The sequence below is a fragment of the Hermetia illucens genome, chromosome 2, assembly GCF_905115235.1.
Source record: "Hermetia illucens chromosome 2, iHerIll2.2.curated.20191125, whole genome shotgun sequence".
NCBI lineage: Eukaryota > Metazoa > Arthropoda > Insecta > Diptera > Stratiomyidae > Hermetia > Hermetia illucens.
Genome location: NC_051850.1, coordinates 437,974 through 458,908, shown reverse-complemented (window position 1 = coordinate 458,908; position 20,935 = coordinate 437,974). Strand labels below are relative to the sequence as shown.

At 38.8% G+C, this 20,935-nt stretch overlaps 1 protein-coding gene across 1 annotated transcript; it reads right to left on the bottom strand.

Annotated features, from left to right (window-relative positions):
* Positions 1–647: 647 nt before the first annotated feature.
* LOC119649429 (vacuolar protein sorting-associated protein 13D) lies at positions 648–19,772 on the bottom strand. Its single transcript, XM_038051577.1, is given in 21 exon segments — positions 648–986; positions 1,108–2,250; positions 2,398–2,907; positions 2,964–3,639; positions 3,730–4,259; positions 4,316–4,528; positions 4,603–6,711; positions 6,771–6,938; positions 7,071–7,673; positions 7,734–8,366; positions 8,477–8,618; positions 8,680–9,146; positions 9,148–9,801; positions 9,884–10,031; positions 10,101–10,592; positions 10,666–11,275; positions 11,339–11,482; positions 12,021–14,286; positions 14,494–14,664; positions 14,721–15,346; positions 19,321–19,772. Coding segments are annotated over 21 exon segments (12,474 nt in total). The 5' UTR covers positions 19,418–19,772; the 3' UTR covers positions 648–914.
* Positions 19,773–20,935: the final 1,163 nt, after the last annotated feature.

The window sequence follows — 20,935 nt, the reverse complement described above, 5'->3', positions numbered from 1 at the left end:
GATTGTATCCGGCCAAGAAGTGGATCGTTTGAGTGCAAAAACACTACCTGGGGCGATGTTACATCAAAAATAATCACCAAGATTTTTATCGTCGGAAAGCGACATTAGGGGTAATTGCCAAACTAACATCTTGCTTTTCATGAAGGCCCAAATAAGCTTTCCGTTGTTCTTCGTCAAGGAAGAATCTATTAGAAGTTGAAAAATCATGCCTCGAATTTAAGTTGAGTTCCAGAGGAATTTCACGAGCCCGTGTTTTGCATGAACACTACTTGTTCCTCTGACGTCCTAACTTAATTTCAAATGATGAGCTATGTCGGTATACAAAAAAAAATCAATCAGAAAACTAGATTGCTGTGAGCAGTTTGCCCATAAAAAATAAGAAGCCTCCCTTCCACGACTCTGTTTACGCAGAAAACGTCGGCGAGAAAGATCAAGTAATATTCACATCGTGGTCGCAAATTTGGTGCTTTCGATATATAATCTCAAAACTTATCCATCAAGATAACAATTTTAAGAAAAGCGATAGTCGCAGACCAAATATTACAGAGTTGGAAGTCGAAGGGACCAATTTGATTGAATTGGGAAAGCTATTTCGAATGATTATGAATATATGAACAAATACACGAAAAAAGAGATCATCTCAAATATTCCTTTCAATAGTTTTATTTTAAAAAAGATATTTCGCACGATTTATTTTCATATTTTATAAATAAATTTAACAAAAAAGAAATTCGTTTTTGTCCCCTTCATCTTTGGAAACAAGAAACAAGCAATACGTCCCAATATTTGCCTTTCTCTTAAAAAGTTAGTATATAGTACATAGTAGCTATTTAACATTTCTACATTTGTTATCACAAGAATATCTCGTTTCATAGAAAAAATCCGAGTTATTTCTAGGTCCAGTTGAAATCATACTAATTTTCTAATATTAAATCAGGATTTAATGTATGCTCTCGTTCGTCATAAACTCCTTTGGCATAATTCACCTGTAAGAAAAATGGAAATGAAGTTATTTATTTATTCATTTTTGAATACAAAACTATCATTTCGTATTATTAAAAACAATTGTTCTGTATAAAAAGTAAACATATCCAAGTATATACTCACATGTCTGGCTGCTTTCTCGGCCATTTCTGCTGTCCGACATCTTACCCTCGGTCGCTTTAGAAGAACTTCTGATGCTCCCGATAGTGTTACATTTGACTTGGTCGTTAACTCAATATAATAAGCTAAATTTTTCAGTTTCTTGCCTTCTGAATTTGTATTTGTTGTCACTGGATGACAAGACACTACTTCGCTTAAGTGGCATGATAAGATAATGGTGGTTGTTTCATCATTTCTTGAAAACACCCAAACATTTTCAGATGATACCAGTAATCTCAATTTCGAACCTCCCGACTCCCAAAGGTTCGGTTCATATGATAGAAGTTGTTCGTTGAAGTTCCTTTTATTTATGAGGAACATATGTTGTTGGCCTTTTGCTTGTGTGGCGGAGTAGGATGGTAGAAGCCCTCCGGCTGCACCAGAAACACATCTGGGCAATCTCTTCCTTTCAGGTAATATTCGATGAGCGCTTTTACTGGTTTCCCGTACAGCATTTGCTGTTTCTGAGGCTAGATCTAAGACACCTATAATAGGTTTTGTAACCGTTCCAATGATCCCTTTCCCAAGCCCGCTGATAAAGCCTTGAATGCCATCATTTTGTGCTCCGACGTATGTGTGTCGTACGATGCTTGTGACACCGCCCAACAGACCGAACCCTAGCCCTTTCAGGCCAGCTGCCAAGTGTTCACCTGATGAATTTCCAGTTGTTGATACCTCCAAGATTCTTTGCCTTGTCTCGTTATCCTGTTCGTCGAGAACAACTCGACCCAAACCATCAGATAGGGTCTCTGTCAATTTGGCCGTTGAATTCGAGATCCCGTGTGTGACATTTTTCACTAAACTGCGAACTGACCCCTCGAAAATTAATCCAGATACGCCTTCTGATAAATCATTGGCAAAACCAAGAGGATTACCCAGAAAGTCAACACTGCCTAAGATTGAGGCGGCTTGCCATTTCAGTTCACTTTTGTAATGTGACTTTATTGCGCGCAGATAAACTTCCAAGGTTTCAAATTGGTGTCGATATGTAAATTCGCCAAACTCAATAGTTGCATCTTCAAATTTAATCAGGGTCAATCCAAGTTTCTTCTTTATATCGATTAACTTTGGTGAAAGTTTAGACGATGTCACCACACTCAAGCGAACCTTAAAAGTAATTATTTTTTGAGTTTGCCCCGGTGAGAAAAGAAATCTAGAGTTTTATGACTAACCAAATAATTTTACAAATTTCTAATCGGGCAAATAAATCCAAAAATGGCTCCATTATGCCTCCCCGAATACATTGCAACTTACCTCTGAATTACTGATTTGTAAATTTCGGAAATAGTAGCGTTTTGCATTCGCGGACAGTATTCTTGTTGCAACCTGTTGAGCTTCAAAATCCGTTTCATCAGACAAATTCGATTCGTCTGATTGTAATCTCCCTAAACTGAAAAATATCGCTAAACGTAATAATAAGCGTTCTTCCAAAAAAACAATGAACGTCCGGTTCAAATTGATCAAAAACTTATCATAGATGATTGCGTTGGCATTTGGGCTGGGTAAAATTTTTGCGTTAAAGTCGATAGCTGAGAATCCCGCTTCCTTATAACCTTGCTTCATCGTGTAAAGCATCACTGGGCATTGCGTTTCAAGCAATTGATTATCGATTTGAATATCGCCAATCGATAAATCTATTGACCGCGCTGAATGCGTAGCAATGCCTTTTAGTGCAATATTCTCTAGTGTAATGTAAGCCAGCTCTTCACAAGGAACTTTGGATATAACAGATATACCGACTCCTTTCTTTAGATTCATTTTGATCTACAAAAAATATGAATTCTAAACTTGTTGGTTCATTCTAGTTATGTTTTACTTACGCTATATTCCTCTGTATTATCGCCGCTTTGTTCATTGTTACTCTCTGGGTTCATCACATTTGAAACGTGCCTCCAGCTGGGGTCAGACTTTAGCAGAACATTATCTTTATTACTAACATCACAGATTCGAATTGCTTTCGTTGGTCCATCCATAACAACATTTACTGATAAGAAACCCGATCCTGGTCGTAATTTTTGTCGTTCGACAACTTGTTCAATGGGCACATGCCCGTCGCTGAATGTGTGTGAGTCAGATTGAACCATTCCGAGGACTACACTGCACCCGGGCCTAAGACCAAATACTCCATTGTATGCTTGAACACACATATTCGCATGTTCACACATCAGCCGACCTTCTTCAGTAAATCTCCACGTTTGAGTTGATTTGCGTTGCTTATTTGCTGGCCGTATCACCAAACAACTCGACACCATCGGTCTTGGCGGCTTGTCAATATCGAGTACGTATCTGGGACTAAGGGCTGATGGTTTCTTTCCAGGTTCGGTGGGTGGTGATGAGCCTTCGTGTTCCAGTTGCTTTTGTTGATTCATTCGCCATAATTGTGAGCGGTCACCTTGCTTTTTCCGCATTAGTACCACGCGGAAATCCTTCACGCCCAATACAAGGTGCTGAGAATCCATGTCGAAGCTAGACATGAGGTTCAGTTTGTCCGTGGAACTAGGAAATTGAAAATGAGTCACTGCTTCATTACACTGCCACCGAGTCGCAGCAACGTATACGATTATATTCTGCTTTTAGAACACTTACCTCTCAAATGTTCCTTTGAATGCAATGTAAATAAAATTGTCGTATGTTAAATTTTGCACTTTTTCGAAATCCTTAAGGGAACAATCACACCACGCTCCACCAGGAGCTTCTATATACAAAGATTGGGGTCCATTTGGATCATCCAATGCATAAGAAACTGACGAAAATGGTTTCACAGTTGTCTCCCGCCGCTTTCGACATCCAGTTTGATAGAACTTCATTGGCACCTGAGAATAATTATCAACGCGGATCGGAGGTGGTAAAGATTGTGCGTCTCCAAAGAGTAGGAAATGTGTTGCTCCCTGAACTACAATTTCTAAACGTAAAAAGTACATTTCATCATTGATGTCGCGTAAGTTAATATAGATGCTTTGTGCTTTTGAAATAGAGATTCCTTCGGACCAACAGCAGTTCTCGACATCAGATAGCCGTACACATAGCAAATGTGGTTTATCACCTTTCGGCCAGTGGAACGGCAAATGGCAACCAGACACCGCCTCAATAACAGTTGATCTAGCATGCAAATCAGGCTAAAATTTAAGACACGTAAGCTGAAAGAAAGTGCCAACGTATAAAGTGCACCTACGTCTGCTATCGCGTAGCATTGTTGTGTAAACTGCAGTTTATGTGAACTTCTGTTATACAAACGGAACCTAGGCGAGAAGGTCACAACTGTGGTGCGAGAATAACGCCCTCGTCCTTTACGAATTTCAATTCCTATGAAGAATGTTTCATTTGTGTTCTCAGTCTTCAGCTCTCGATTAACGATATCTTTATGCAAGCTTAATGGCTGGCACCACTGTAAATAAAAGCGTGTTGTTATTCAGCTGCTATTTACAATCATTACTTAAAAATACACAAAACCTTAATTACCTGTGGACTTGACCCGTAACGCGTCATTTTTCCTAAACGCACAACAAGTGCAGACGAAGCGTCCGGATCCGAAAACGAAAACATATGAGGGGTGACCAGTCGTGCCGCTTCATTTTCATCAAATTGCCCGGCAGCTTCTTTAGATACACCATCTTGTCGATAAACCAAAGGTAAACCGGTTCGATTGACCAACCAAAATGGCGCGTAAATTGAGATTTCCAAGCCACTTGATTTCGTACACTGTATCTGGGCTCTTAATTGAAGTTCTCGGTCCTTATGATCTCTCACTGGCAGTATATAATCTTTGATACCATTAAATCCCTCGGGGATCGTGATTTCACCAGATGAATTATATCCATCCAATCGAAAGTTCAGCTGCATATTTTGTGTTAAGTCAATCTCAAAGATGTCTGAGGAATTTGATGGTTGAATGCGTCCTTCGATTTTACCAGCCTTTACTTTAAACAAAAGATCGCAGCATAACAAGTTATTAATCTTAAGTGGAGGATGCAAGCTAATTATGTGTCCGGGATAGATATTGTAAGAACTACGGACTGGAAATCCTTCGCGTCGGAAAATCACAACGGCATTATACATCTTATCACGTATACCGTTACAACTTCGAAGTTCTTTATAATAATCTTGGCCGCTGTTATTACACTCTTGCCAGCTTTTCAGCTGTTCACAGAATTGATATTCACTTTTCAATCGAATCAATTGCTTACGATCGACTTCGATTGCATTAAGTACAGTTTTCACGAGTTCCGAATTGGCCGACTCACTCTCCATACGAGGTTGAAAACAAAGTGCGGCATGTACGTAGTTCAATGGCACGCTGTACGCCTTACCCACTTCTACGGAAGCGGTTTCTGGCTCGGGCCAGCTGGCTATACCCAAGTATCTATTCGGATAATCCATTCTTAAGAGAAGGTCGTTATTTAAATTATTCATGATTCGTAGCGCGGAGCGAATAGTTACTAATTTTTGTGCAGATCCTTCGAGAGTCACGGCAAATACCAATCGCGCTTTCGGCATATTCGGGAAGTTGCAAGATGGATCTCGTAATGAATGTCGAAAATATATGCCAACTTTATCAATCGATACCGGAGCTACTTCCGTCCATCCCTCTGTGCATACGACAATTTGATGCAAATTCAACTTGTGCGAGTCTAGATGACGCAATTTTCCCTGTTCACCGAAAAATACGGGAACTCTCTCGTTTGATTCTACGTAAACCCATTTATTTCGAACTCTATCACTGGAAATTTCGGTTCTTGTGATTCCACCAGTAGATGTCATAATGATTTTGAAACGCAATTTCACCCCCGTTTGGTTCTCTAAAGAGAATGGTATAAACGGATTTCGCCTCCGATAGCCAGTCGTGTTTGCATAATAGTCTTGCGTCCAATTAGTCTGGACCGTGCTCCATAACTCGATCAGTGTGCTTGTTATATTAAGCTTCAGTAGCTCCTCACTATATATTCTTAAACTTCGTTCAATTCCATTTCTACCCAACTTATAATCCCATGTCGCATCACATTTCCACGGCTCGATAATTGGCTCCCAACCACTCAGATGTCGGTTGTAGTAGTCACTAGCAAAACTGGCCTTTAAAAAACCACTACAAAATGCAGGTATAGTCGGTGAGCTGCCCTTTTCTGAATTAAACATGGAAATATTCAGATCCTGTTTAAAATCTATTTGGGAAAGGGATAGTTCTAGCAGTGGCACATCTGAATCCATGCAATCATCGATCACACAAACAGAAATCCCATATGCACGAATTTCTATAGCATTGATGTCCAAAGCTGTCTTTTTATTTCCGCTACCACTACCCGCAGTCCGAACTGGTTCAGCATTTTGAGTGAGCCATAACGCAGCATCGTAGAGATTAGGACATATTTTCAAAGCCGTCATACAATCACTTTCTCTAAATCCCAATGTAACTAATTTCAGGACATGGTGTCTCTTAATTTCAGATTCTTCCAGTTTTCTGTTCTTAGTATTTTGTGCTGTCCGTGTTTGTTTAGGGAGTGATTTTAACATTCTCGCAAACATTTTCACGTCATGGTAAGATAATCGAATGCAAAGTTGTTTTTGGAGTTGAATCTGCCAAAATTTTACATAGAAATTTTCAAATAGAAAATCACAGAATTATGTTTTCTTACCTGAAGAATGTTTTCCTTGATATCAGCGTTCACTGTGATTGGGTCAATTATGGACAAAGCTGTATCTTTCTCATTGCCAAGAATGCACGAAAATACCTCTAGATGATTAAGATTAAATGAAATGGGCTTCACGGTTTCATTCGGCTTATATGATACCACAGTGGTACTCTGTGAAGCAAAATTGCGACTATAAGTACATATTTTACAATTTAATAAAAAGAAAATTATATGAAATAGCTAAATTGGTCTTAAGTGTAATGATCTAGATCACAACGGCACTGGCCTTTTCTGTATACTTACGCGCAGAATCACAGCATTCGTGTCCAATTGATCAATCTTTTCAACAAACACCAATTCGGAGTCCGTTATATTTAATATGAGTTCCATTGGAGCATGATCTAATGCCGTTGTACTGCTCGACAAATCCGAGGCATGCGAACTATAATAGGAACTCTTTGTCACCTCCGGCTCCCTGCCAAGAAAATCTTGCACGTTTTCCAACCAATCGAGGATTGCCATTATTCGCATATTATTCAGTAGAACAGTGAATTTCGTGCAATCATTTCGTTTTCGACTGTGCACTTCAGCCTGAACTAAACTTTTCCCAGGGTTCTTATAAATAGGTTTCAGTATTTTGGTAAACACGTTCTTTTGACCGGTTGCAGTACCTTTACCCCGCGAATCAATCATTAGAATTTCTTGCGATATTAAATCGATATCCTGAGATCCATCACTGTAAGAGTCGATTTTCAAACTAGATTTGATGAAGTTTATGCATGCAAGTGTCTGTGAGTGGTTCTGATTTCGTTTAGTTTCTTCGGTTGACCATTTCAACTGTAGAGAAACATCTTCCAAATCCAAGTTCACTGACATTGTAGTCCATACGAATTTCTCAGGGTGTTTCTGAAAAAGTACTTTCTCAGAGATTTCATATTGATGTGAAAATTTATCAAACCACTTTACCTCGTTTTCTAAAACGGTTAAGTTCACCTTGCTTTCCGTTAACATGAATGCGTTCTCATAAATATCATCCAGTGCTTCCCCTAAATTATGCGACAGAAATCCTCTGATTAATTTGTACTGCTCCAAGTCTAACATCCCTTCTAGTCTCGAGAGCGTTCCCTGTACACTAAAGTCCGGGCAGTTGTGACTTTTCCACGAATCCATATTCCGTTCAATTTGTAATTTCAAATGGCATTTCTCTTTGAGCATATTCTTGCCTCTTTTAATAATCCAATAATTCCCCATATCAAGATAAACTTGGCCACTCGTTTCTGTTTTTGGTAAATCTCGAGCTTTCGACCATATGGTGCCCGTAAATAAGTCTGTATTGACAAGATATATTTCCATTACGTCGAGGATTTCATCTAATAGGGCTGGATCTCGTTTTTGACTGATTACATCGTCTTCGCTTGCCAAATGGAAACTATTTTTCAGAGTCAGCTCGCCTAAATCGACGATTATGACCTGGTTGCTTTTTGAACTAAGCGGAAGCAAAATTATTGGTGATCCTGCTTTTATCTCCAAACCAAGTTGAGTGGGCCGCTGCAGCAGATGTGAATGCAGGTCAGCCGATTTAATTTTTCGGATTACGGGCTGCAAAGTAATATTACAACTTTAATATTTCAATAAAAGTACTTGGCTCTCCGGGGACATTTTCATACACATTTACATCAAATCTTGAATGTATTGTAAATCACACGTACCGTTTGCAGTTGTAAAAACTCTTTGATAAACTCTTGAATTTCGCTCACAAATCGTTTTGTGTACACTGATTTAACTGACGACATTTGAATTTTCAAATTGGCATCTTTATTTAAACTCCGTTGTCTGTTTTTTTCACCATCCCTAATGCAAGAGTAATACTATATATTATCAATCTAGTTAAAAAATATATATAGATTATTACCGCCTATAAGTAAACTTTAATGCTTCAGATCCACATGTCCAAAACCGTTCACTATACATTCTACCAGCACTCGTCATATCGACCAACGACACAGACCCTAAACGACCATCCGTAATTTTCGATAATCCCTGCTTGGAAATGGTGAAACTAGCATTTGATACATTTGCTTTGGCTAAATCGGAGCCATTTCGAATCAACTTCAAAGTTAGCGACCTCACTGATATATCCAATTTTGTGCTTCCAGTGGGAATATCGCCGATCGTTTCCTCATCTCGCTTGCGACAATCTGTCTCAGTTATTTCAGTATCATCATCTTCTGACATTAGTCCGAAGAAGTTCAAAAGCAAGAACCAACTTTCTACGGAAATTATTAGGTCCAAACTATTAAAATCGATTTGGCTTCTTTGCCGCAAAGAATTGTATTTTGTTGCAAAATCCGGGCAACTAGGGTCAATAACAAGCGCCGAATAAATCACAAGATTGTCCATAATTGGCTTTGTCCTTTACACAAGTGGTCCGCTTGCTATTTGCGTTCTTCCAATATAATGTTTCAAACCCTGCTCCTGCTTCTAAATTTTCAGGCAATGAACCAGTAACTATCTCCTGATTCGTAAAGTATTTCGATAAATTCGGGCAAGACGAAGAAAATTCATTGGACATTCCAATATTTTGTTCCGAAGAAACAACCATTTGTCTATATTTCGAACCGACGGGACATAAAAGATCTTCCATCAAAATAGAACGCAAAGATACTTGGATATTTGTCTCATAAAGGTTTTCCCTTTCATAATTCACACTAAATTCCCGGAAAGTTATTTCTATCAATGGTTTGTTGTTTTCGTCTTTTAATTGTATTTTAAAAATCGGCAGAGTGAAGACCACTTGTGGCTCAAGCGACTTTCGTTTCTCTACGAGCTTTATGTCGTCCACGTCTGGAGCAAGGCCGGATACAATGAATTCGGGTTTTTCGATACTATCATTATCTAAATAAGTGTTCACCACTTTTGGTGGATATACCATATCCGAAGGTGTTGTAAATATGTTATCGACAGTTTCTAACACTTGTTCATATTGTCCTCGGGAAAGAGATATTTGTAGTGGTTGAATTACAGTACCTGTTATCTTGGGGAAAGAAAAAAGCATGCTTTATTGACCAACTAGATTTTCACGATACTGGCCAAATACTGAGACTTTATTAAAATACCTGTAGGGTTTCTCTAATGTTTGGTCCAACTAACGAGCTTATTTCTTTTGAAAATTTAGAAATTTTCAATTCTATTGCAGTATCATGAAGAATTGCAACTGCGTCTTCTTTGCACGAATAAATCTCCTCAGCTTTCGGTAAGTCTGTCCTTAAATCGAAAATTCCAAAAAACAACTTTGAATAATGGAAGCGTACATACGTGTAAGTGCATACTTACATGCGGAATCCCCTCCGGTTGCTCGTATCCAAAGAAAACAAATTCATATTTCGTATATCAATTGAGTAAATGTCATTAGTATTGAAAGGGCTATTACAATCATGCGGATGCACCTCTAACTCAGTGCTACTTAGTGTCGAGCTATCATCATCGCTTTGAACTTTTATTGACGTCTCTTCCTCTATTGTTCGCATATCATCTGCTTCTGCTTGTGGGTGCGTCCGATTTGTTACCGAAATTTTGCCTAAATGAGCAACTAATACTTCAGTACTATTGCTAGAACGTGGCACGACTACCACAGGCGTGTCAAGGACAATGTCCAGTTGAATGTCGTTTTTCTTGTGGCGACGACTTGCTACTCCAATAATAAAAGGATTTTCTATTGGTTTTGTTGTGTGATCAGCCGCATGACCATCTAACAAATCGTCATAATACTGCACCAAACCATAAGCCATATCTGTAGCTTTGTCTCGAATCGACTTTGCCAAATTTCTACATATAAACGAGAATTATTATAGCTTGAATAAAATACCTAAATTATTAGTTTCTTCGAAATTTTACTTACTTCAAATAATGCTTGAATTCCGTTACACACCAATTTAGTTCCTGGGTAAACCGAGCGCAATGCGTATACCACACCGACGCCATTCTCACCTTAATACTGACAGTGGCGCGAATGTTTTTCGATATCTTGAAGGATAAAGCTTGGCGCTGAACAGCGGGTTTTGGCTTCATGTGCGACGATCCATAAATCTCTTCGGTGAGGTAGCTAACTAAGTCTTGTTCAGTACCGTCAGTTTCGGTCAATGGATCTTTACCGACTGATAAAATACGTTGATGATTTGCACCTTCTGGCGTCAAATCTAGAACTTGTAAGCCACCTAATGAACCGTCGACAATTATTTCTGATCCTAAGGTGGCGTGAATTTTTGCCTCACTCATCGTGAATGTACCAACTTTGCGACCAATTAAAAAAGAATCGCGCATTAAAGCTCTCAATATGAGTACATTTAGGCGATGAAAATTGAATTTTATCTCAGTTTGTATAGCGATATTATTATCTACAGCCACTTCATACTTTTCTTTTAACTCATACTGTGTTTTAGGTTTCCTATGTTCACTGGGTAACACGCGGCGAATGAATCCCATCAATTCCACAATTGTTTCCTGATTAGCTGAAAATTAAAAAAAAATTGTTAGCTTCGAACTCGAAACCTAGCATCAAGCACAAAGCTTACCTATGATATCCAAATTGTTGAAATGTATGGAAGCTGATCGAGTCTTTTCTAAATTATCTTCAATTGTAACCTCAATTGTAATCAGGGCATCTAAATCACCCGAATTCGACCATGTGAGGGAATTAGACTTTTGTAATAATTTTTCTTTTTGCAGTTGTTCAAATTATGATTTGAGAACGTGTGTTGAAAGAAAATCCACAAAATGATACAGACGAAGGCAGCAAAACGCAAAATCATGTTCAAAATAGAAAATAAAAACGAAAAGGAAAATAACTATCTAGATTAAATTAGAAACAACACTTACATGGCATTCACGCTGAACAAATCAAAATTAATACAGAAATGACAATAAAAGGAACAAACTAAACATTATGGGATTTCGAGAAAGCTCTTAAAATGCAAGTCTAGGATCGCATAAACATCTGAAAAACCTCATGGGGCTATATATGAAATACATAAGCAAATAAAAAGTTAAAACAAATTTAGATACCAGCCACTATTGACTTCCTACTCGGACCAATGCAATCAAAGTCCTTTAGTTTAATTTTCCAATAAGTTCCATTGGAAAATATCTATAGTTCTAAAGCAGATTTTTAACAATGCTTTCGAATACACTAAATTGAACACTAGGCTACAAAAATGGATGTGAAGACTTAAACACTTAAAGAACTATTTTTATTACCTTTCTGTAAAGAACTCAACGCTCGTGTTATGGTTTGAGGGCTCGTACAACGGTCGTACATTGGATCGGGTGAAGGTGGTGATACAGGCGAAGTTGGCTCGCTCTGTTTTAGACTTCCTGAAACGCTGTCCATTCCAACGTAGCGATGACTCGCTACTAGCAATTCAAAATCACGCCCAAAACTTTGAATAGCATCAACTAAAAGTAGTCCGTGTACTGACAAAAGGACATCTGTTCTTCCCTGCTGTCTGGTGAAAGCTGATTTCACACCAGTTACTTGCAACTCTGCAATACTTCGTCCTCGCGATTGTACTTCAAGCGACATTTGATCTATTTCAAATTTTATAACAACCAAATTGCCACCGACATCAGAAGATTCTGTCGATTCGGAAATATCTTGATATGTTGTAATTTCATCTTCTTCGGTGATAGTTTCACCATTCAAATCAGAAGGTTTCACGTCTGGAATAGTTGCAGGAGTATTAGATGGTACAGTTGCAGGAGTATTAGATGGTTGGAGGATCTCGGTGGACATTATGTCGAGGATATGGTAAAGTGCAAGCATTTTCGGTTCGTTTATATGGGCTACGAGTTTTGGCAAGGTGCCTTGAAGTTGAACTGATGGATAGTTTGGATCATCTGTGTGGAAAACCCTACGCTCTAGTTGAAGCGAGATATTGAATCTATCCAGCACGTGGAGATTTGACGTTCCTCGCGAGCTAGCGAAAGCCAAGCGTTCCTTCCCTTTACAAACTAGCACTTGCAGATCGGTTAAATCGATAATATATTTATCATAGATTTTTGTATACAATGCATCACCCAATTCATTATTTATTGATGTACTTGCGTCCTGAATTTCGGTCATAGTTGAATGCAAAGTGGGTGAGTCCGATGTACTCGCTTCTGATCCTGGAGGTGTGGAGCAAGGTGTCATGAACATATCTTCATCTTCACTGCCTTTATTCGATAAATTTGAGAGAGTGGGTACGTCGTTGGCTTTCATATTGTTAACTTGCCTCACTCTATCTTTCACCGCATTCTTTCTCAATTTGAACCTTCCAAAGTCGAATAGAACTACTGTAGTGTTTTCATTGCTAAAATTCTCCACGAATATAATCTGTGGGGCATGTACATCAATTTCTAATGACCACGATTTCCGTTGTCCAAGATTTTTCCAGTTACTGATCAGACGCATCTTTGTTTTGTTCTTCATGGCTTCAATTTTTTTCCTTGCGCTTATCATTTTCAGCGGTTTCGAAATGAAATCAATGAAACATCGCAGTGCCACGATATTATATACTACATCTAGAGACTTCGTACGTATTTCCAATCTATAATCCGCAGTGTAGGATAATGGTTTCCTTTCGTATTGTAATTGAAACCATGGCTCTGTACTGTCAATATTACTATCGCGATACTGTTTCTGATTTTGTAAACGAGTGGAGCTTGTGGCACTGTACTTCATTTGTGGGCTTATCAAGTCTGGGAATTCTGTATTTGGCGTTATTCTATCTTTGATACAAACGGATCCTAAAGATAAGCCCACCAAATGCGAACCAGATCGTGGTCTTGTCTCGATATTCAACAGAAGACTAGTAAAATGGAACTCAAGCAATGTGCTAACTTCTTTTGTTAAGCCATTTTCACTACACAAGTGCAACAATCCTCCCTTCAATTCGAAGTCGAATTTTCCAAAAACAGAATCACGTTTAAACACGGAATCGTCATTATCTACAGAATCAGCCAAGGCATTCAGCAGCTCATCATCATCAAACTGACCCTCTGTTGCAGGACCACTGTTCACGGGCTCTTCTGCAACTGCTTCCTGTGCGTTGTTACTGCCATACCAACCCCACCACTGTGGGAACCATTGAAATAACATATTTCTACCTTGATTTGCCTTTTGATCTCTCATTTTATTTTCGAATGGAGCTTGTTGCAAACAAATCTCTCTGAGAACTTTCAACTCATTCAAGTCACGATCTTTTTCAATCTCCGATTTGAACTCCTTTGCCTCCTCTGAGAGAATTTCATTTGGATTCAGTACTACATTCGAATAAATCTGTATATATTTCAAATTATCTTTATATTTTTCACGGCGTTCTTCGAAGGTCTGGATACTAAATCCATAGCATTTCGCAGCGTACTGCCACCAAAGTTTAGGATTTTTCATCACCTCGGTTTTGGGTCGGAGCAAACGATATTTACGTAGTTTATTGATTTTATGAATTCCCCTTGAACATTCGATAACTTCAAGGTACTGCCGCTGCAAACGAAGATACATATTTAGCGAGCTTTTCAAGAAATGCAGAATTTTAAAATTAGCAAGCGTGAGCTCCGTTCATCTTTCATTAGTAATAAAAGCTGGACAAATATCCATCAATAATCAATGAATATGAAAAGTTGCATCATTAATAAAGAAGGCTTCGATTGAATAGACAGACGCCAGCAAACAAGTTTTATTAAATCTTACATCATCCAAGGAAAGGTTGACTTCATTAACAGTTACTTCACATGAAAGTCTCGGCCGACTCCTAGTGCGCAAAGGTGTTTCGCTTCGATCTCGTTTGAAATGGGCCTGGGCAGTAATAGGATGAATTATGTATTTGTGCTGAAAACCACTACCCAGCCTTTTCATAGCTTCCTAATTATGAATATATTAATTAGCAATTATTTTTGAAACATTATTACTAGACTCACCACTAAATCTGATGATGGTGTTCTTCCAAATATCTCATCTGGCGGTAAGTGATCCCAGTAGACGGAGAATGATTTCAGTTCCAATAATTTGAAAGAGGTTGAGTTTTGGCTCCATGTTGATGTGAGGCCTGGATTCCAATTTGAATCACAACTTTGCGCCGACAATGATTCAATTATGATACCACAAGTGAACGGCGTCTTGGGTATCGTAATTGTATCTTCGTATCTAATATGTACATCGTTAATTACTAGCTGTAAATTTTCAATAATATTTGTTGCCAAGCTCGTTCCATAGTTTAACCAACCCGAATAGGACGTTGTGTAATAACCACTTTCCAGGTAAGCTTCGCGTTTTGTCCTCCATTTCGCTTCCATATCATCTAATTGTGTCAATTTGTAGCTTAACTCTGCCAGCCGTTCTTTTTCGTCATCCCATTCGTCTAAATCGATTGGACTGATAACGACATAGACCTTCTCGATTATTATGCACCATGGCGCTGAACGAAATTGACGAACAGGGATTTGTAATTTAATTTTCCCTATGTTACCGCTGAGAGCTTGAAGAGGAAGGCCAAGGCCACGTAAAGCGTCCCTCCGGAGTGGCACATTTTCTAATTCAACTTCACCTGAAATAAACGATTTTCTCGCATTTAATGCGTAATATTCCTACATTTTTTTTTAATTAAGCCAATCATTTTTATATGTCATTAGAAAACTAACTAACTTTTATCAACTTTGTAGATTTGTAAGTTTAAAGTACCGTTATAATAATACACAATAAAATTATTTTTGATCGAATTCAGAAGCTAAAAATTAAACCCTACCGCTATGATATGAAACCAGACTTCGGAGCTTCATCTTCTTACTATATATCCTCTCCAATTGATTAAAAAATTTAACGAAATATTATTTTATTTGCAATTATTGTTTGTTTTAGTTAATTGGATACATCTATCAGACATTGATAATGACAATTTTTGAGATTTTCACGCTTTTCGACTTTCGACTATTATTTTTTTTTATACTATTTGGGTAGTTTTCCATTTTTTCTGTATTTTTGATTATTTTTTCATTTCAAATAATCAAATCAACCTCCGATTGATTTTCAGAAATTTTTAACAGAATCCAATTCTGGACTTCTAGCATGGATTCTACCATTATCTATCTGATAATGTTCGGTTCTTTCCCACAATGTCTTTCTCTAATTCTAGCTCAATGACATTTCCACCCAGAAATATGATTTTCCCATCAGATGGCATGTATGATAAAGCGATGACTAATAGACCTGCCTTATTTTCACTAATAAGAGAAATCTTTTATATAGTGCAATCTAACAAAATTCTCAAATGGCTTCTTTTTTAATTATCAGCATTTTAAATTTGAACCAAATTGAAACATCCTGAAAAGACGGCACATGTCGAGAAACTTCAGTAAACCGATAACTGGCAATTGCTCATTAAAGCAAGGATGATATCACATTTAACAAGCTACACCCGATTTATTCAGAAACCGTTGAAGCTATTGTCACGAAATTTGGTGAGAACATGTGCTCTGTGAATTCCTTCACATATAGCGACGCCATTTTTTGTTGAGTTAAAGGGGGGCTGCTCTCCATACATGCTAAGAAAAGCCGAAAAATCTGAGAAAAATCAAAAGAGTGCACCTATATAAAATCTATGCCTCAAAATACATCCCATTTCGATATCTGCTCAAATAAAATTAATAATGGCATATTATCATATTTTATGTCCGGACAGCTCAGTGGTTAGAAAACTAGGCTGTCGTACGGAAGGTCACGGTTGAAATTCCACTGGTGGCAGTGGGATCTGTATCGTAATTTGAGTCAGCTATAAATGGGTACCTAAGTTAAATCAGGGTGGAACTCGCGAACAATCGCAATGCTTGCCTTCTAAAGGGTACTGTAGCGTACCGATAGGATCTTAAAATGAAATGCTCTAACACACTTCAAGGCCCTGATCCAATTGGATTGTTACGCCAACGATTATTATCATCATAATTTAAAAATTGTTCCGAAACCCCCTCCCTTTGAGTTCTTTCTAGAATTACAAAATATAATATATTATAAATAATAATGCACAATTTAGGAAAATTTGAAGGAAATCCAACTATTATTAACAAACTTAATGAAGGTAGAAATTTTCAATTTCATATGAATCGTCATCATCATATAAAGTGAATTTATATGAACGGCGGATTGGATATATCTAGGAATATTTTAAATTTTTAGTTATGTATGAATGGGAAAACACGCATAGGAAATTTTTCACACAAGATACCCCCCTTTATACTCGAAGCGTGCAGCCTCCGATAATCCGACTTGTTCATGTTTCAGTTGAAGAAAGATCTTGAGAAATATATGCAGTTCTTATTAGGTCCCACTTCCAAAGCCTCAGAACGACCCGCCCTGGGAAAATTTTACCTGCAGCTGCAAAATTCCACTGCGAATTGGTCTTTTCCAACGGATATGCTAATTGGGCAGGTTTATTATTTCGTTCTCCGTTGCGTTGCCGGCAATTCGTATCGGACTCTTCAACTATCTAAGAATATTGTCTTTCTAATCCGTCCACATAAAATATCTTTTGATTTGAAAAAACTGTGTTTTTCGGTAGACATGCTTCTGTGGTCCACTTTTGCACCACCTATGCTTCTTTTACTTCATGCTCTTTCGGCACATGATGGTGGTTTTGTTGCTTAAATTTCATTGTATCATGGTACTTGTTACTCGTACTCTTGCTTTATTTATCAGGCTTCTCTTTCAATACGATTTCTCTCTCTACCGATGATAGCTGATGGCTTTTCAACTGTCCTATTTTCTTTAGTTGGATCAGAATTTACGATATAATAAATCATTGCCGGATACAACTTATTTTTTTTTACTAAATTTGGTAAAGCGACTTAAATGCACAGTTTTCCGTTTACAGTTGCTTTTATTTCATTTTTGCAAATAAGTCCTTATTTCTTGAGCATAGCGCATAGTTAACTAAAGGAGAAGCTATGCGGTTAAATTCTATGAGCTTAACTTCTATGTATGAACAAAGACAATCTCCTTCATTTATTTTTTCTCAGTTCTGTAATATTTGAGGGACATGAAACAGTAAAATATATTGTACCATTAACTATTAGAGACCCCAGGAAGATCGAATACACACGGTGTATCCAAGTCGTATGGTCTCCCAGGTTTCGCCAGTGTATTCCAGGCGGCTGTCGGGGGCGGAGTCTACTCGCACTACCTAGCAGCCGGGGGCCTGAGATGGCGAAGGCTTACAAGCTGTGCCAAGTCAAGGAGAATTTGGCCCGCTTATAACATACCCCGATCACGAGAGCTCCTGTGCAAGACGCGTGTAAATGCATTCAAGGTTACGGTGGTCTGCACGGGGCACTGGCCCATAGGGGACCATGCCGCTGGGCTCGGCATACCCTACAACTCGCATTGCCGAAGCTACGGAGAAGGAAGGGAAATCCTCATGCACTTTCTCTGCGATTGCCCAGCTCTGGCTAGAGTCAGGCTGCGAACACTGGGTAAACCATTCTTTGGGGACCTCAGAGAGATTTCTAGCTGCAGGGTCGGAGAGCTACTTTCCTTCGTGAATGCTACGGGCTGGCTCTGAAGATCCGAACCGGCTGGACTCTGCCTCCCTGCTCCCATAACAACAGTCACGGTCTTAGGAGTTTGTAGCATCAAAACGGCGCACCAAAGCGCTAATTGGGCTCCTCGGAGCGGCCACTGATACCTACCTACCTACCATTAACTAGCATAATATGTTTGTGGTTCGAAAAATGTTTGCTCTGTACTATATCTACTTTATGAATTTTATTTTCTAGGGAGACACGCATTAGGGGCAATCCAGTGTTTTAGGTACTTCCCGGCGTTATCTCTTCATCGTTTAATGTTGAATCGCAAGCTCCTCATATCGTTCATCATTCAGAATCATGAGTTTTGGCCCTGGAATTCTTTGCAGCTTATCAGTTCAAAGTACGCAATATCTCAATGAGGCAAAAACAAAAGTTTCAGCATAAGCATGAATCTTGGCGGGCACCAATCACTCTTCTTTATAGGAAAGCACTAATTGACAATATAATATGACTAGCGTTTTCTTAAATACACCGAAATTCCCCTCGTCTCCTCTCTGTTAGCGCGAATACTAATTTCCGATAAAGTTGACACACAACGTCTCGCATCAAGTAAGGCGAACTGCTTAAGTAATCGCACTCTAGACTTGCCGGCAAACAAAAACATTGTGCGAAGGTTATTGATCTGATGCTGACCCAGCAAACTAGCAAGAACGGTTTCTCAATACCCTTCACCGTCGCTTATCAATGTATTGACTTTCTGGCGGCGAAATAAATTCATTTTAATCAACGAATGGAAACAACTCAAGCGCCTTTGTATTGACGGCGTTACATAATATAAATAATCACGACAAAAAGTATTTAAATGGCGCAAATCAATCTCCGATTCATAATTTTTAGCAGCGCACGATTTCTAGTACTTGGAAATTCGCTAACCGTTATTTATAGAAAGCAAGAATGGCTAGACTTTAAGCCTTCTTTATAAAAATCAAATCTGTTGGTGACTCACCGGAAAGGAGTGCAACTGAGAGCTGGGCCGGATTGAAATTTTCCAAGTACTTTCCCAAATAAGTGTTTAGTACCCAGGTGATGAGTTCCCGAAGCATTTTCCAATATTCTTTTTATACACTTCACCGACACATCAAAACCACTTCACCATCCATTTGTACTTCACAAACAAAGTGCACAAACCACTTGAACTTTCAAACTTCGTAATTACGGCAATGAAATCATCCTCAGCACCATTTTTCGCATCGTCTTATATTTCAATGGAGGACCCGCAAAACACTCACTACAATAAAATATACTAGCACCGCGTGAAAGCACAATTAAATATATTTAATTTTCACAATTTTTGTTAGCAGTTAAATTAAGAAACGGGTGAATTTCCGACTTTTTCCCCACAATTGGGATACCTACGCACGCAAACGAAAATCGCAAAACTACTCGTGCAATAGACTGATAGCCCTTTGACAGCTGACAACGAACAGCTGTTTCGGAATTGTGCTCCAAATTGACGTTTTTATGTTCCATTTCCTTTTCGTTCCACAAACACTCGTTTAACACGGTTTATTGTTGATACATATGGGTTGTACGGGGCACATATGACCGGCATTCACTTTACGCGGGAATAGATATTTATGCGTGAAAGTGCTACAGTTCTGAAAGATTTTCACCAGCGGAATGTACAGAGTGGCTGGGGCTATCGTGAGAATGAATTTGGTTACAGGAAAGCTGCAGTTCTGTGGGAACGCTTCATAAACTGCATTAAACGAACGAACAAAATATCTGATTCGTAGCGAATAGGGTAAACTTTGTGGAATGCCAAAATTAGATAGAGGTAGTTATCGCATTGGACCTGAGTGAAATTTAGTTGCATCTGTGAGTCCTAAGCCCGTATCAATTTTCAATAGATGTGTAAATTTAGGTTATTTTGTATCCTTTGTTATATATATATAGTTCAAAAAGCCCACGGACCCTCTTCCCGCCCAACCGGACCGAGGGGCGACCAACCTAAGGATGGGCTGAAGGCAACATCCAAAGGCCCGCATCACAGCGATGATGCGTTTTAACGCAAAGTGTGTGCGACCATGCGAAAATGTATTACTACATCCCGATTGTCGCAAACACTTCAGCCAATGACGCGGAGGTTCTACACTACAGAGACATCGATCTTATATCGAAGACAGTGCGGATCAAGACTGAAACCCATTAGGCCAGATTGTTACCGAACAGGACTCTTCGGACTATAGCACAGGTTGCAAGGATAACCGCTTTTTGCATCTCCATGTATAGTCCAGCCCTAAGATCGAGCGTTTTCAGCGCTTTATGTAAGTTCTGCGGGACTAATCCCGTCGCTGAAATTACTACTGGGACTACTTCGATTTTTTGTAGTCTCCAGGTCTGCTTCATATCGTCTGCCAAGGGGCCGTAGTTTCGGATTTTTTCGAGCTGTTTTTCATCAGTGTTCCGGTCCAACGGTACGGCTACATCGATTATAAAGCACGCTCGTTCTTCCTTCAGAAGCAGAACTAGATCGGGTCTGTTATGATTAACACTGTGGTCGGTGGCAATAGTGTAATCCCACAGTAGTTTGACCCGATCATTTTCCAAGATTCTCTGCG